The 19,139-nt window shown below is 39.9% G+C and overlaps 1 protein-coding gene across 1 annotated transcript in view; it reads right to left on the reverse strand.

The window, feature by feature from the left end:
* bckdhb (branched chain keto acid dehydrogenase E1 subunit beta) overlaps window positions 1-19,139 on the reverse strand; it is an 89,204-nt gene that overhangs the window by 48,649 nt on the left and 21,416 nt on the right. The window contains exons 7-8 of the mRNA XM_010904330.5: window positions 12,095-12,192; window positions 10,672-10,782 (exon numbers count right to left, since the gene is read on the reverse strand). Coding sequence (XP_010902632.1) covers window positions 10,672-10,782; window positions 12,095-12,192 — 209 coding nt within the window. The remainder of the gene's footprint in view (window positions 1-10,671; window positions 10,783-12,094; window positions 12,193-19,139) is intronic.

A 19,139-nucleotide genomic window follows, 5' to 3' on the forward strand; every position in this document is an offset into this window, starting at 1 on the left:
ATTTATAATCCACATCTGAACCTAGGTATCAGTTGCCTTATCATAAACACTGATGAACCAAAACATTATGACCACCTGCCTAATATGCTGTTGGTCCTCCAGGAAGGGGTATGCCTGGTCTGCAATGATGTTTAGGTAGGTGGCATGTGTCAAACTGACATCCACATAATTCCCAGACACATGGTTTACCAGCAGAACATTGCCCAGAGCATCACACTCCCTCCAATGACTTGTCATCTTACCACAGTGCATCCTGGTGCCATCACATCCCCAAGTTAACGGGGCATGAGTACACGGCCATCCAAGTAATATAAAATAAAATGAGACCAGGTGACCTTCTTCCACTGCTCCAACGGCCAGATCCGATGCTCGCATGCCCATTGTAGGCACTTAGGACAGTGGACATCATTGGCACTCTGACCAGTCTGCGTCTACACAGCCCCATACACAGCAGGGTGTGATGCACTGTGCGTTGTAACATATTCCTCCCGTTACCATCATAAAACATTTCTGTGACTTGTTCCTCAGTAGACCTTCTGTCAGTTCAGACCAGATAGGATAGCCTTCGTTGCCCTTATATATTGATGAGCGTTGGACGCCCAACACCCTGTTGCAGGTTTGTCCCTCCTTGGACCACTGTCAGTAGGGACTACCCAGACCTTGAAATGTGCCCAGACCTTGAAATGTGTCCTTGTTAGGAGATGATCAACAGGATTCCCTTCACCTGTCAGTGGTAATAATGTTTAGTCTCATCGGTGAAAATAGAAATTATATCTGAAAAATACAAATGAAAATGAATAATGTGCACGAACATTTTCCATGAATTAACTAAGAAATGAATCTGTCTAATTCAATCATTGTCTATGTAAAAGTTTCTTCTCTGTAGAGCAGACCAGTGGTTTCAAAGCCTCTTTTAGGCCAATTCAAAGCTTAAGCAATGGGGAGTTTGTTTACACCAATGGAAAAGACTGGACTTGCAGATTCACAAACCAGTATAGACTTGCTGAATGTCAGGACTAACAGTAAAGTGATTAAATAGTTCTCTCTAAGAATGGCAATGTTGAGAGAGAAGAGAAAACATAGAAAAGGCACGGTTAATAAAAATGTAACAGACCATCAGCAATTCACAGTCGTGATCCAGGAGACACACCAATGCATTAGTGCTGGGAACCAATCCGAAGTGAAGTGTGTAGCTTAGCCAACATTATAAAGGTATGGTATATTGTTTAGATTGTTTAGAACAAAATGTAATTAGACATTGGATAAGTATTCACCCGCTTGAGTATTACAGTGCCTTTGGAAAGTATTCAGACCCCTTTACCTCTTCCACATTTGGTTGGTATGGACATAATTTTATTATTCATTACATTTAATGACAAAGCAAAAACAAATGTTTCAAAAATAGAAACAAATGCATAATGCACATGACTATTCAGCAATAATAGCTTTGAGTGTTCTGGGGTTTTCCTCTACCAGGTGTGCACACCTGTACAGGCAGTCTCTCGCAATCTTCTTTGCTGATTCTCTCAACTTCTGCCAGATTGAATGGAGAGCGTTGGTGAACGGTGATCATTAGGCCTCCCCACATTTAATTCACTGACTTGTTCTAAAGCCACTCCAGCATTGTTTTGGCTGTGTGCTTCATGTTATTGTCATGCTGTAAGATGAGTCCTTGCCCCAGTCTGATGTCATGTGCGTTCTGGACCAGGTTTTCTTTAAGGACCTCTCTGTGTTTTGCTCCATTCATCCTTGCCTTAACCCTCCTAGTCCCTGCCACTGAGAAGCATCCCCTTAACTGATGCCCCCACCACATGCTTCACTGTAGAATTGGTTTTAACCGGGTGATGAGCAGTACCTCGTTTTCACCAGACAGAGCACTCAGCATTCACCATTAATAGTTTGATGTTGGTCTCATCACACTAGAGAATATTTTTCTGCAAGCTTTCAGTCCTTCGGACAGCATATCATATGCCTTTTACCCTGGAGGGGTTTCCACCACTCTACCATGAAGGCCTGATTGAGGCAGTGCTACTTCCTTCCTGGTTGAGGCCACAGCGTCTCTGGAAGCCCCGTGTCAGTCCCAAGTTTTACACTGCCATAGTATTGTGCCAGGGTACGAGGGTAAGGCTGTCCTTGCTTGTTTACGTTAGATTAGTTTATGGGACAGGGAACAAGGGGCAGCCTAAAACATATGCTGAGGTATCCTTTTGAATCCAAGGACTGCTTTTGAGGACATGAGCCCTTAAACCATGCCTCAGGACTACCTGATGACTCGTAGCTATCCCTGCCCAAAGTCCTCCTGGTTGGGTTCCATATCAAGTCAGCCTGATGATTCCGGCTGCTTCAGCCCACAGCATACTTGGTTGTCCCTATACTTGGTATTTGTAAAAGCACTTTGTGACAACTGCAGAGGTAGGGCTTTATAAAATAAATGTTGTCACTCTGTTATTGTGTTCATTTGCCAACTCCCTGATCAAGGCCACTTTTTGCACGGTTGATTTAGTTTGTCTGGATGGTCAGATCTAGGGATAATCTTGGTGGTTCCAATATTCTCCCATTTCACAATGATGGATCCCACTGTGCTCCTGGGGACTTCCAATGCTTTTTGAACCTTCCCCAGAATGGTCTCAACACAAATCTCTGTTTCCTTTTCTTATTATCAATTTGACACAAATTTCTTAAGACACGTATTTGCATTGAAATTATGGTGTATTGTGTGATGGTTGATGGCAACTTTTTTTTTTGTCCATTATAAATTCTATAGCAAATAAAATATGATGAAAAGGGTCTAAATTCTTTCCGAAGCCACTGCATATTGACTCACCACCCTACTCAATAGTTGGTAAAACCACAAGTATTTTTGGATAAGTCTCTACCAGTTTTACACATCTGGTTCCTGCAGTTTTAACCCATACTTCTAAACTCTCATGTTAGTTGTGGACTGTTGGTCAACAACAACTTTCAAGTCTTGCCACAGGTTCTCAATTGGACATTCAGTTTATGTTTTTTAAACAACTCCAACGTAGCCTTGGCTGTGTGTTTAGGCTCATTGTCATGCTCAAAGGTGAACCTTTGCCTCCAGATAAATGCAAGTTTTCCACTAGGATATTCTTACATTTGTTTGGCTCCATTCATCTTGCACTCAATAATATGTTTCCCAGTCCTTGCTGATAAAAAAGCATCCCTACTGCCACAACCACCATTCTTTATGTTGGGGTTAGTGTTCTCAGGGAGGTGGAGCGGTATTGGCTTTGCGCCAGTGGTTTACATTCAGGTCAAAAGAACAATTCCAGTCTTATCTGACTAGAGAACCTTTGTCACATATGCAGAGACTTTCCCATGCCTTTTGGCAAAAATTCTAAACGGGATTTGATGAGACAGATTTACAACATTGATTTTGAAAGTTCAATTATCAACTATTAGCCCCCAGGAAATAATTGACATTATGGGGGAAAAGATCTCAGTCCTGGGTGTGGAACTTTGTAGAGTTACCACTGGCCTTTTGGTGTCTTGAACCACTGACCTTTCCCCATCCAATGGTTGCTCAGTTTCTGAGGACGCTGTGCTCTACGTGGTATTGACCCATATCCCATTTTTAAGGAGGAATAATGATAAATATCTAAGGTATACCCTTTGTAACATCTCTAGAAACATCTCAATGAGCAGTTTTTCAATGAGCAGTCTTTATAGTGAGAAAAGATAAACTTTAAAACCCATGACTGATATTAATAACAAAATGTGGATGCCATGTACTACAATCAATTGGGGTTCCCCAATTTTGTATTTTTTCTGTGACAAAACATTCATTTTCATGTAGATTAAGATTATTTTACAAAGTTCTACATGATCATTTTAGTGGGTGGGGAGAAATGTAACCCACAGACGCTGCACACCCTGAGTAAGAGAGCGGCGTGCATACAGAGTCAAGCAATGTGATCTACGAACATAGACAAATGTTAAATATGTGTTATTCCCCTTTAAATAATAGATCGAACCATGATTTGGGGGATGTTTAGATAAATATATTTTTTATAGCCCAAACCTTTTATAGCCCATACCCTTGGTTATTTTTCAGAACGTTCTCCCAGACTTGTTTGAAAATCTCCTTGGTGTGTTTTTTTTATACATTCTTTGTAATATTCAGGGGCCTTCCAGAAAGCTGTATTTAATCTGAGATCATCTGGCACTTTACAAAGGTAGATTATACTCAACTAAGGTTTGGCTGCAACACAGCTTGCTTTATTCTTTTGTAAGCAATAAACACAAACCATCAACTTTGTGTAGACCAATGACAAAAAATCCCAATATTTTTATTTTCAGATTGTAAAACTACAGAATACTGCAATACACGGTAAGCATAATGGAATATCAGTTTATTTTGTCAGTGCATTGGTGACCTTAAAAAGAGCCTGTAAGGAAGTTAAAGAAAACATATTTAAACTCAGCAGGAAAAAGCAAGAAAGACATTTGTTGTGCGGTTTGCATATCCTGTGCATACAATGAATAAAAATGCGAGACTTGAGTACTAAACCCATTGACTTGGGGCAATGAGGACATCGAAACTATACAGTGGACTTTGCCTGCATAAAAAAAAATGGTGTGAACCCAGCAGTATAGTTCCACAGGTCTTCCTGTGCCAGGGAAACTAACGCTGTTCCAATCCATCTATAAGTCTCACTGTGAAATTAAACAAATATATAATTTACCATGAATTCTCAAATGCATTTTATAGGGGACAAGCTTGCATGGAACTTGGAACTTCAAAAGCCACAGGCCAAGCCACATCTTGATCACGTTAGCCAGTTTCAGGCCAGGAAGTTTGTTTTGGAATGGCCCAGTTTGGAAGCATGTTGTGTGTCATGGAGGACCAAGCAGTTAAAATAGCGATTTTAAATGGAGTTTAAGCCATGGGTGGAAACAAGAGGTTCATTGTGTAGAGGGCCGACGCACCATCAGCTCTTCCAGGTCTCAGGCCTTTTGGCTGATGGGCCTAGTGTCTGTGGCATGGGACGTGCCATCTCCAATCACTGCTAACGGAGACCCTGCTCTATAACTGACTGCCCCGTACTCTCGCAACAGGTTTCACACTGACTAGATCACAGTCTAGAGACAACTGGAGAATGTGTATGAATCACAGAGCAGCCGCTAACAGAAATTTGAACTAGCGTTAAACATGGGCGAGAAGCCGTAAAATGCAGTGGAACTGTCAGATAAAAATGTTATTCTACACCGTAACTGATTGCACTATACTCCCAGAACAAGATTCATACTGGCCCAAACAGAACCTGGCTAGGACTGGAAAATGGGAATGAATTGTAGACTAGCCACTAACAGGAATCTGAACTAGTAGTGTATACAGACAATGAGCTGCACATGGAAATGTAAGGTGAAATTTAGACACCATAACTAACAGTACCATACTCCCAGAATAATCTTCACACTGTTAGAATGAGAGTCCGGTCAGAGTGGAAAATCAGTAAAAATCACAGACTAGCCACTAATAGGAATCTAAAATAGTATTGAGTATGGACAACAAGCTGTGGAAATTTCATACAAGTGCCATGTCAAGCAGAGTTGGGGTTAAATTTGTCAATTCAGAAAATGCACTATAACGGAAATTCTCTTCAATGCATTCCAATTAGGAAACAGTTCAAAGGGCCAGCTCTGATTTACAAGTTTCAGGCCCTCTGAACTACTGTGTTGTACTTGCCCTTATATTGATATTAGTGGTAGCTCCACGTTACCCTTCATTTAGCCAATCACAGTTGACAATGAGATGTGAAAAAACCTGTTGTACTCTTCCTAATGGTGCACGTCCACTGTTCCGGCACGAATTCGCCTTCAAACACGTTTTCGGAGGGGGAGGTCTGTGTTGACATATCTTCGTGAACTTTTTATTTAATTTAACATGAAACCAACCGAATAAACTATATTCTCACTCATGGGCAAAATAAAAACACACATTATAATGAGCACTATGCTAGCAGGCTTGCTAACCCAGTCAAATATATTTTCCAAGTTTACAAGATTTATACAAGTTGATTCCTTTTTCATGACAATCATGCTATTTCCAACTGTTAGCCAAGACGTCAGCAATGACAGATTTATGCAGTGTACTACATTCCTTGCTTAGGATATTATCACGTTCATACTGTTTTGTTCATATTTACTGTCATATTTATGGACATCTTTATGTAGCCTCACGATACAGCGTTCTCCCTCAGTTGTCATAGGCTTACCAGTCATTGGGCCTTTGTCCTGTAAGTATTTTCCATATTTCTGAATTCGTTATCAGTCATGGAGAGCTGTACATTCAGAAATCCATGTGTTGTATACAGGCCATGTCACTTTACTAAACCATTATAGTCTATACCATACGCAACATTTCATCAGAGACCATAAGGATCACTTCCATTTCCAATCACACATTCAGTTTCACTGTATTGAAGCCATTATCTGCATATAAATCCAAAGTGATCGGACTTGGTCTTGACGGACCGGTGACAGAGCTGTGGTGGGTGATTCCCTTGCACTTAGTGCCCATTCTACATGGTTCTACTTAATCAGCCCTTTAGTGCTTTTCAAACATTGGACTTGGGAGTTTGGTTCACTTCTTGAATTTACTCATTAAAATGGAAATAACCCAAACCTAGATGTCAAGACCGATTACGTATAGACCAATCAAAGTAACAAGGGACTGCAAGTCTGTCAAATAGGAATCACACCAGCCTGTACTCCTTGTTTTTATAGAAATTCCCACACTGGCTTTCAACCCAGCAGCGAGAAAGGAAGACTTTCCACATTATATAATCTGAGCCGTGGGTCTGGCATGCCAAACCAGCCATTTTGTTTATCCCTTAAATGAACGACTATTACATTTACTGGTCAGACCCAGACAGCGGGACAAAATACAGTTTTCCCCCTCCATTTTTACAGTAATTTCTGTCCATTCTCTTTGTCAACAAGACTGTATATTTAAATGCCAGTGTCACTGCCGGTTACCGCCGAGATGGATGGCTTCGGATGGAGGAAACAGAAAACCCAAAGACGTCATGTTTCTCCAGAGCATAGTGTTAATGATCCAAAGCACAGACAAACACATAAGCAAGACCCACCAGGTTCAGACAAAAACTGATTGAACAGATGCTCATAGCAATATTGTGGGCAATTTGGGTGTAGATGTTGTTGTTAGGTGCAGAGGACAATGGATTTCTGTGAAGTCCCCCCACAGTGCCCGGATGTGCGTCCATTTCCCAACAAGCTTTCCATATACACACGTTGATTCTGACCACCGTCCTATTAAACCATTATTGCACAGAGGAGGAATTCCCGAAAAGGTGGGATATCAAATTGCCATGTTTTGAAATAAAATAAAAACTTTTGGAATAGAAACATATCACAGAATAATAACAATCGCTATCCACTGTGATAGCGTCAATTGTGGAAATATTTTCTTTCCATACCTTCCTTTTCTTGCATATAAACTGGAATGAATGAATCATAAGAATTCACAATGTCGTCTGAAAAAGCTAACTCATATGGAATAGGATTAAGAATGAGGTTGCAGTGCCCTGTGAGTAATTCTTCTGAAATCCTTTGATTAAATTTCACATTGCCCCTTTAGAAGCAAAGGATCTAAAGGCCCTGAAGAGAGGGCGGTGCAACTTGAGTAATCTTAGCCATAGCACTCCTCTGTAAATCCAAAATAACTAGGGAGCCTAAGAAGGCTTGGACGGAGGTGCATCAAGATAAGGAGAGGTTTGTGAATATTGTGTTGCAAAACAAAACAGGACAAACATTTAGGGTTGGCTGACCCTGAAGTAATAGTGCCTCACCTAAATATAGATTGCATGTGGAAATTCCTGCCGTAACTGCTTTGTATTAATTCAGGGTCTGAAAAAGGCTCGGCATCAGCAGTAATAGTAGCAGTAGTAGCCTTAGAGCCAGGGCAGGGAAGACTAGTTAGCCAGTTAAGGGCAGCAGGGTACTCATTACCTCACACGGCATATTAATAGTGGGCCTACTTTATGATTAGAAGCGGATGTGACAGGGTAGGTGGAGCCATATTGATGCAAAAAACATGGAGAAAGGACACAGAAGGGGTATGCTGAACCATAAGAGATTAAGCAGAGTCCTGGACTAGCTTGGACCTTTAAAAGTAGGATGCACAATAATTAGATTTTATAGATCCATTACTGGACGGCAGATCATTTGATTTAAATGGTTCCAGTCGTAGGACTCAATAGTCCTGGCTATTCATGCATTCAATAAGTAAATCAATGCTAATGAAATGGAGGTTTTTTTGTTCTCTACCTCTAGGATTCATTAAATATGAGTGAAACAAGCCCTAAAAAGTGAAATATTTTCCAATTCATCTGGCAGCTATGCTGTCTAAATTGTGCAATGCAAGTAACATCAATCTAGTTCTTCAAATGTAGATATGGAAAGGTACACAGATTTCATAAGAAAACTCCATGTGTTATACATTTTACAGCCTAAGGGGACCTCCGCTGGTCAGAATCTGTAATTCAGCAGCCAGCAATCTTTACATGAGAACAACTTTTTTTTAAAAGGTAAAAAGAATTGTTGAGATACATTTGTTGCCTTCTCTAACGCAACAATTCCGTTTGGCCTTTTTTTTATATGACAAAGTCCTGTACTACAGTTTCTGTCCATCTACAGGGTAATAAAAAGCATCAATAAATAATGTGGCTCCACATTTTGTTAAAACTTTTTCTAAGATTGTTTGACTTGTTATTTTTCTGTTATTTGGGTAGATAAGAAAATACAATTAATTGAAGTATTTCTGTCGATCCACAAGATGCAGATACCATAATTTGCAGCACAAACGTGTGCACCACACAGACAACTGGAAATAATTTTTTTAACGTTTGGCCTAGATTTGATTGACACTAGATACATTTGTTTGTGACCGTTAGCAGTGAAACACATGAAAAAGGTATGTACATTTGTAATTGCTGCACAGCCTATTTATAACAACAACATTGCTCACAGATGGGAAGACAACATACATTTAGTTGAGTCAGAACATTGACAGTGAACATGCTGAACCCTAGGGGTGATTAATTTTCTCTTAGTGCTGTGTAACCGAAACAGGCAATGCATAGACAAAAGCACAGTATATCAACACAGCCATTTCTGGGTAACCCTTCCGCATTCTCTCAGTCCACTACTCCAACTTGTGCAAATAAAAGGAGTAGACAATATGGTCACTGCAGGGCTTCAGACTGTGACCATTTAGTTGCATTCACTTTGAATTCACATCTGGACCATAAAGTTCTTTGTGCTTAAGATTTATTAAAAGATAAAACAAAAGCTTTTAATGTTGCATTCATGGCAACCGGTTACAAAGAAAGATATGGTGAGTAGTGGCTAATTCACCCTCTCATCACAGGTAAATGCTTGATTCAAATGTTCTCTCATTGGCCACAGCCACCAAATAATTCCATATGGGTAAAACACTGAGGTGGAGAGACTGTAACATAACATCTCATTTTCAGTCAAATTTGGTGTGACAACAGAATTAAATTACAAATCAACCAATTACAAATCCAATCCAATTTTTGCTGAAAGACCAGTGGGCTACATCTAAACCTGGGCTGCAACAGTACATGTGTATGGGAGGCAACAGCCTAGACTGCTGGAACACCCTAGGCCACAATGTGTATGGGTTAAGGTTGTGTATGGGTGTGGGTTAGGGTAACCCTAACCCTGTGTATTTCATAGAGATTTTACATTAGCAGTTTTCACAAATGTTTTACAAAGACCCAGCCTAAATTGAACCAAAGAACAAGTAACGCAGATCAAGAGAAATGAGGATACTAAGAAAAAGAAAGCTATAGGGTGAAGTGTAAAAAGACTTCAAAGGCGAGAGGACCGCTAAAACACAGCGTGTTTTAGGCGAGGTGGAACGAGAAGAAAGTGTAAGACAAGTGCTGTTGAGGAGTTGAAGACCCTTTGAAGACCGTGCCCCCTGAGAAACATAAGTGTGTATAAACAGACTATTCAATTTCATGAAGTCGGTTTAATGGGGCAACCATTTCTGAAAATCACCCAATTTATTTGAGAAAGTTGTCTGTGAACAAACAGCCTGTGACAAACTTGGTCACTTCATTTGAAGCCCCCCAGTGCCAATACAATAATATTATATGCCATCAATTCCAATCAGCTCCTTTTAAAATTACAGACCCTGAGACCACAATTTTCATCTTGTGCCTTAACAGTTGGTTATAAGATTTACTTGGAAGCATGCAGCCACGCAAAGCTCACCAACTGGGTTGTGAGTTGCACCAGAAGGACTTTAAAATTGCACGATAAAACAGTAAAATCAATCTTGAATGTCAGAAATGGTACTGTTTACAAAAATAGCATGGTTTCTGTGGAACATTGAAAGGCATTTTCTTTGCTACATTTTACAATGTCTACTAAGTTAAACCAAAAGGGAAATGTTCTATCCAAGAATGACATTTGATTTGGGGGTATTTCTGAAGACTGAAAGCATAATAAATGTCATTAATACTGAGGTGTGTGTGCGTGTGTCCACAAACGATTGTGTGCATTTGTGAGGAAACAAAGACGGCACCACACAGTCAGTTTTACACATGTAGGGCTCTGTACATTGGGTAGAAAGTAGCTCAGCATGGGTCTTACCTTGCAAACCGTCTCGGTGTCCCAAGGCAAGATAGTCTGCAGATCTATAAGTTCGCATGAGACACCAAGTTTCTCCTGCGCCATGCTGACTACTTCCCTCAGCACATGAATCTGCAACAAAGGCAAAAGAGGTCAAGAGACGGGGCATTCAACTGGAATCCACCATGGATATTAGTAAACTTTACAACATCAAGGATCCCTTTTTAGAAGGATCAGCAAAAAACCCACTACACAGCATCCCTTTGCATTCAAATCAATTTGGACTAATGGAAAGACTTGTTTGGATGGACTCCATGTTTACTGGCAGATAAGAATTTTGGCCATTTCCAGATAATGACTGCTGCGAATCATCAAAAGTCTTACAGACATACTGGCTCCATTGCTATTATTCCTGAGCTGTGTGTTAAGGCATTTGATTGTGTCTTAAAAACATGTGTGTGTGTGTGTGTGTGTGAGGGACTGAGGTAGGATAGAAAAATCTATTTGAATCAGCGTCATTATGCGTGATAATCATTAGTCAGGGATAGCCAGTTGACAAAAACCCAATCTCTAGGTTTCCAGCCCATTCGGAAGTGTTCACACCAAGTATGGATTAGAAATATACTGGCAGTAGTCCACCATGCGAAACAGAATATTGCTGTAGCAGTGAATTATTGCACTTCTGTCTACATGGGAACAGGTCACATCAGAGCAGTCGGCATTTTTAGCACTAGCAAAACTAGAACTGACTAGAACGGCTTTGGGGAAGGTTCCAGGTGCTGTTCCGACCACTCCACAGGCTTGAAAGTTTTTCTCCTTTCGCTAGTCTATTGAGGGCCGGTGGTGGATTAATGAGGTGGAAATAGAGTGGCGTGTGTATTTCCTTTTTAAGCCCAGATTTCCGATACTTCAGTGGGTTTTTCTTCTTTGCAAAATGACGGCTTTGATGGAGTCGTTTCCTTGTCGTTAAGGCCTCAGCTCTATAGCTATAACAACATTTGTCTCTTTCTCTGGGTGGGTTAAGCCCATTAAGTGGGCCATCAAAATATTTGAGGGGCGTCACCCAGAGAGATATAGAGTCTGTAATCTCCCCTCGAGGAGAATTAAATAAAGGTGATAGAAATTGGGGACAATGGAAGGCCCTGTGTTGACGTGGACAGTTAAGACTTTGGTGCACCGCCAGCCCGATGCGACACACACCTCCAAACTCCTGGTGGGGAAACCCCCTGTTGAGAGATGTGGGTTTGTGATAGAGCCAGGTGGTAATTGGCGGCTCGTCCTTGTCGGCTTAAATGTCAAAGAGCTAAGATGCCCCGTGGCGCTAAACCATGCCACGGACAACGGCTTAGAGTGAAGGTTATGTACTCAGATGAAAAGGCTATACATGTCGTCCCCATCTATCTAGGGATGCGTGTGCAGAAACAATCCGTTTCCCCCGTCTTACCTGTGTTCCCCAGGCGACCAGTGTGACATCACTACCTTCTTGCAAAACCTCGGCCTGCGACAGTGGGATGGTGTATGCTTCTGTAGGGACCTGCTCCACTGTGAAATGCAGAAAGAAGAAAATAAAGGACAACATCAAAATTCCAATCAGCACCATCAACATGACCTGGTGTACAAATGCAGCAGCCAGGAATATACCCTAAACACTCAGAAATCCCTGTGATATATAGGGTTTCTGTGTCAAGTTATGGGGGTTTTCTGTCCAAAGATGTTCCCAGGATAAAGAAATAAAAATAATATGAAAGACTATTATCTATGTTATCCATGTTTCAAGTCAGCAACCAAGTATTTGGCCCATTTGAGATCCTTTTCCCCAAACCCCACCAATCACCAAAAGCCTTGTCTGCTTCTCTTCATCAAGTGACATCTATGTGCTAACAACATCTGCCAACTATAGGCCAGTCACTCTAATGCTGACAAACAACAAGGCCAAGATTACAAATGTGTTCCACACACAAGGCCTATTCAATTCTTGCATTAGACTATAAACTAATGAGCACTCTTGGATCCTTTTGCAAAACATACTACTTTGGTCCTCTAGGTGTGCATAAGAAACAGTAACTCAGAAAAAAACTGAACAACTAACATATTAATTATGTGGTATCATCATTACATACAAAGCTTCAACCTTTAAAAGCACAGCAAAAGATCTTCAGAAGGTCCGACAGAGTCCAGAGGGGTACAACTGTGTTCTTAAAAATAACTCTTGCTGTAATGCATCAACTGCAACTGTAATTGGGCACACTGTTGATACTTGAGGCAGACATTATGGTCCGCAACCCTGCTCTATGCTTCCCAGAAGAACCGGGACCAATTCCACCAATTCCCCCTGGTTGAATGTTAAGAGAAAGGCCACTCAGAGTTTCGTTAGCCATTTGCAATGAGTCAAAACCTACTGGCAAGCCAATCCTCAAGACATGCAGTGCGTAGCCGATGGTTCAAATAAGTCATGGATTGAATGGAGTGTGAATGATAGATTCTTCAATAGCCCCCATCAGATGTTTATTTACAACCAAATGTCTCACAGATGATTGCTTGCAATGTTGTTTGTGTTAGTTAATCAGTAGCCAATTCACCAGAGATGCAATGCTATTACAAAAACAAGTAATCTGATGATCTAGTTGCATCAGAAGGACTTGGGATCAGGATCAGAAAATGGGATCAGAAAATGCATGGACAAACCTCCAACAGAGTACTTTTTTCACAGAGAACATCTTGAGGTAACTTAATAATTTGTAAGCAAACAGTAAACAAACATTTGCACAGCGGCTCTCAAAAGTATGCTGTCCCTTCCACTTTCCCAAATGTAATTGTTTTATAACATGAAAACAAAAAAGATTAAATTAGTAGTAATTGCCACAAAAAAAAACAAAATCAGTCCATAATCTCAAAGTGAAAAATAAAATCAACAGATTATTCTAAATTAATTACAAATAGAAAATAATTGATTGCATACAGTCCCCTCCAAAAGTATTGGAACGGTAAAAAAGATTCCTTTGTTTTTGTAGTTCATTGAAGACATTTGGGTTCAAGATCCAAAGATGAGTATGAGACAACAGTTCAAAATTTCAGCTTTTATTTCCTGGTATTCACATCTAGATGTGTTAAACAACTAAGGACATATCACCGTTTGTATTACACCACAGCAATATTAGTTGAGCAAAATTTAAGTAACAAATAATCTTAAAATAAATAACATTTAATATTTGGTTGCAATACCTGCCTCAAGCCTGCGACCCATCAACATCACCAAACTGTTGCATTCTTCATTTGTGATGCTATTCCAGGCTTTTACCGCAGCTTCTTTCAGTTCTTGTTTGTTTCGGGGTGTTTCTCCCTTCAGTCTCCTCTTAAGGAGGTGAAATACATGCTCTATTGGGTTAAGGTCAGGTGACTTGGCCAGTCTAAAACCTTCCACTTTTTTCCCCTGATGAAGTCCTTTGTTTGGTTGGCAGTGTGCTTTGGGTCATTGTCCTGCTGCATGATAAACTTCCTCCCGATTAGTTTCAAAGCATTTCTCCATAAATTGGCAGAGAAAAAAATTCTGTACACTTCTGAATTCATTCTGCTGCTACCATCATCAGTTACATCATCAATAAATATTAATGAGCCTGTTCCAGAAGCAGCCATGCACGCCCAAGCCATGACATTACCTCCACCATGCTTCACAGATGAGCTTGTATGCTTCGGATCATAAGCAGTTCCTTTCTTTCTCCACACTTTGGCCTTTCCATCACTTTGGTAGAGATTAATCTTCAAGATCAAAATGGGTTTATATTACATTGTTGTAAGAACTCTAAAATTACAAACGAAAAACAGTTTTGAGACTTTACCTATTCTTTTACACTGTTTTCCAAATTAATCAACCAACAACCCACAGCAATTTCCGTTGGTACCCAGGCACCATTGCACATGCCACCTTCAATTTGGACATTTATACATCCCACTTATAACAATAATTGTTTCTTATTGTTTAAAACATTTTGCATTCTAATATTTGCACTACTGGTTAGATGCTAACTGCATTTTATTATACTATACTTCTACTTGTTCAATTACAATAAAGTTGAATCGAATCTAATGAATAGCAATGACATCAATGGATGAATGGGCGATAACCCCCTGATCAACCCAGACACACCTATGCATGTGACTGAAGTGTAATGAAGAATGATAAGGGTAGAAATTCTATATAATCTGAACTCGGTGAGCAAGTCAGACAACTCAGACAATTTACAGCGTTTAGGAGGCACCGTGACAGTGTAGGCAACAGTAAATCATCCTTTGATCATCCTTTTACTCTGCTAATCAAATTTACAAATAAAATTCATTGAATAATACACAGCAATGTTTTACTTGAAGAAAGGCTGCACATCCTTGGACCTATCAATTTTATTTCTATGAATAGGCTGTAGCCTGTGTGTCATTCATTCTTTGAAATATTTGGTTTATCAAGCAACTGTGCTTTAGGCCTATGTACGGCTATTCATGGGTACATCCTTTGACTGTCGCGAACAGGCCGATAATGTCATTTATTTTACCTTGTACATCATCAAAATGAATAATTAGTGTTGTGTAATTTTCATTTTGTACATTTGTAGGGCCTAATAAACGAATGAAAATACTATAGCCTGTGTTCTTAGAAATAATCGTTCTATGTATTCTTTTTTTTAGTCGCTTATTTTGTTTGATAAGTCCTTTAATAGAAATACATTATTGTACTTTTTCAAATTCATTAACCATTTAAAACATTATTCTGTAATTCATGATTTTTTTGACTATTCTATATAGTTTGATAACGACCCAGTAGATGAACTGATGCTCTGGCTGGATGGTGATGCTGTGGAGGAGAACATGTATGATAATAGGGCCAATTCATATGCTAATGATGAGAACCGGCGTTCGGCTGTGGCTGATTCTGTTGGTCTGAAAGGCTTGGCGGTTCTAGTGTTAAGCAGGTTCTCTAACAAGATGTCCCTGTACTTCGCAGTATCCATTTTGCCCACTATCGTCACAAGCTTTCCAGGCTGTGACATAGAGAAGCATCCTCATAGCATGATGTGGCCACAACCATACTTCACAGAAGGGATGTTGTAATCAGGATAATGTGTGGTTCATTCAGGCAAAGGGGAGTATTCTGTTTTGAATAAAGTATATTCTGTTTTGAATAAATAATTAAGAACAAGGTGTAGATATTTTAACATAACAGATAATTTTCAGAGCATTTCACAAGTGACCAAAAGGATGTTAGAAAATAACCTGACCAGGAAGGGGAGAAATAATTCGGTACTTAAGGCAATTCGGTTAACCCTAATAACCCTTGTAACTACCTCTGGATAAGATCCTCTACTAAATCACTTAAAGGTCAAATGTAAAAAAACAAGCAACAACTAAAATCCCATCAATAAACAGTACACAGAAATTCTGGCAACTGCCTTCTTGTTTTTTACATCACCAAGTTACAGAGGAATTCCACCCAAAATACAGCAAATAGATCCAAATCAATCGGGATTTAGGCCCACCCGGCTTGACAGAACTATAATCTTAAAAGTATAATCTTAAATATAATCTGTAAGTGTCACGGAGACCAGCAAAGGGATGCAGGAAGACAGGAGAAACATTAACCCGATGGCGTGTTTATTTAATCAAATGAAAAACACACTGGATAACCAAAAGAAAACCAAACAAAACGTAAACGAATTAAGGATGTGATATTAAAGCAGGCTTAGCGGACTGTGTGGCTCCGACCTCGCTACATTCTCTCTCCCTCTGTCCGGGGCAACAGTAACTTCCTTACCTTCTATGCAGTCAATATACATGGTCTGAGAAAAATCTGTGCTTTGGTTTAGTTTCCTAGCACTGTTTCCACATTTGTGGCAGAATTTTTAACGCATGATGTATAAATCATCCTAAAAGTATCTTAAATGTATAGTCACAACCTCAACAAAAGCACTTGTTTGGCTACTAAAAACATGATGCGCAGAAATTTAAATATCATCACCATCATTTTACGCAACATTTGGAAAGCAAATCCCCGGTTTTCCCTGGCCACAATCAGTGCCAGGGAAAACCAAAGCATGGATTGCTGTCATACCCCAATCTGTAGACTGCTTACAGGATAAAGACATCAAGGGGGAAAAATCCCTTAAATAGATGGAGTCTCTGTCACCAACAAGCCTATATTTAGCTTTGGTCCTAATGAAGCCAGTGCTTGTGGTTCCATCCCGTCTGGCGGGTGAGAGAATAGAAATACTGCTTCAATGAAAAACATTATATGACCTCATCATCCAAACAAGAACTCCTCAGAGGGATGAAGACCCAGCACGAGAGGTAGTGCTTTCTGTGCTTCATTGGAAAATTAAGTAATTCTCTAAATGTTTCCTTTTCTGAGAGCCCTGTGGGAAACATGAGTGATTTCTGCCAGTGAGCTATGGGATTTAAAAAATAAATAATTAAAAGACACTTTGGTATGGGAAACCTAAGCAGAAGATATTTTGAGATGAAGGAAAAAGAAAATATCCATTAGGTGGTGGTACATTATGTTTTTATTTTATATGTTATTTTATTAACAGCCGGACTGTGTCTTTCTCCACACAGACAGACAAGTAATCTCTCTCTCTCTGACTTCATGGGTTCAGCACATCTAACAATTCAGACTGTACAGTGATTCCAAGTAACTATGTATCTGAGAATACAACAACAAAACTTCTCTGAAGAAAGACAGTGTTTTGTTGAGAGATATATAGCAGAGTTATTTAATTTTTCTTTTGAGAGGCAGTAAATCTATCATAGCACGCATCACTATTAATCTGCACTTGACTCTGTGAGAAGGATCAAACCCAATTTTGTTTTTTAAATAAAGATAGCAAATGGAAAAAAGAATAAGAGACAACTACTTCAGCAAGCCAAGAATACAAGCCAAATGGATCGTCATATCCTTGCAGACCTTAAAGGGGTGGAAATTGATTCAAGTCTTAAACCCAATGACCTGTACAAACACTGAATAGCTGAAGCCACGTCTTAGCCAATAAGCTAAAGCCACCAGGCTGCCACAAGCATACTCCTCCTTTCTGGGCTTTGAGAAATGGGCATAAATCTGGGAAATACAATATCTCTGAATTAATATAGCAAATTTGTAAACAAAGCCATTTCCAGAATACATATGCAGCCAGGACCAGATAAAGTGATGTGGGAAGACTTCATGTGGAAGTTTAAGTTATTAGTGTAAATAAATGTCTTTATAATCTGCAAACAGCTCATGGTACTGTGTAACCGTATTAATGCATATAAGGTAGTATATCGAAGAACTGAATTATGTTAGATAACTAGGCTAGTCAGCTTGCAAAACAACACATTACTGTTGATTTTGTAAAGCATGGATGAAGTGGAGATAAATGTGCAAAATAACTGCTGTTTTAAAGGATTCCTTTCACTGTTAAACAAATATTGTAACAATAAATGTACCTAACTTCAAAGTTATAGCATGATACATTAAAGGCCATTAGGAGTGAACCAGCTCCAAGGACAGGTTTATTGTACTAAAATCAATGCATTGATTTTGAATGTATTGCAATGTATTTTTACCAGCTTGAACTTCAATTCAACTGTTCAGCAATACCAAAAACTTGGATGATGAATTAAAAACGTTGCCAGGTTCACATGTATTATAGCAATCAATATGGTGTTGATTAGTAGTGGTGTGTTTTATATTAGACATTGTGATGCAACAATACACAGCATTAACAATTAAATATTAACTGAACAGAAGCCAATCTTTCCTCAGTAAACAATGACAACTATAAAACTTTTCAAAAACCTATTGATCTGTAATTTGGCAATCCCCACTATAGAGCACAACAGATTTGTTTTATATTTTGTCAGCCTGGAATTAGAACCAATGACATTTTGTTTACTGTCCTAACAGCCTCAACCACTAGGCTACTACCAAATGTTTGTAGTTTTGTCCATTAAAAACTGCCACCCTAGCGGGGTGTTCCTGGTCTGCAGTGGTCAGTACCTATTAAAAGTGGCCCAAGGAAGGAAAAGCGGTGAACCAGCAACAGGGTCATGGGCGGTCAAGGCTCATTGATGCATGTGGGGAGTGAAGGCTGGCCCATGTGGTCTGACCCAACAAACGAGCTACTGCAGCTTAAATTGCTGAAAAAGTTAATGATGGTACTGACAGGTGTCAGAAAACACAGCGCATTGCAGTTTGTTGCGTATGGGGCTGCGTAGCTGCAGACCAGTCATGGTGTCCATGCTGACCCCTGTCCACTGCCGAAAGCACTTACAATGGGCACATGAGCATCAGTACTGCACCACGGACCAATGCAAGAAGGCGGCCTGGTCTGATGAATCCCGTTTTCTTTTACATCATGTGGATGGCCGGGTGCGTGTCACTTACCTGGAGACCACAGAGGCAGTTTGATGCTTTGGGCAATGTTCTGCTGGGAAACCTTGGGTCCTGCCATTCATGTGGATGTTAC

This window comes from Esox lucius, chromosome 20, assembly GCF_011004845.1.
Source record: "Esox lucius isolate fEsoLuc1 chromosome 20, fEsoLuc1.pri, whole genome shotgun sequence".
Lineage (NCBI taxonomy): Eukaryota > Metazoa > Chordata > Actinopteri > Esociformes > Esocidae > Esox > Esox lucius.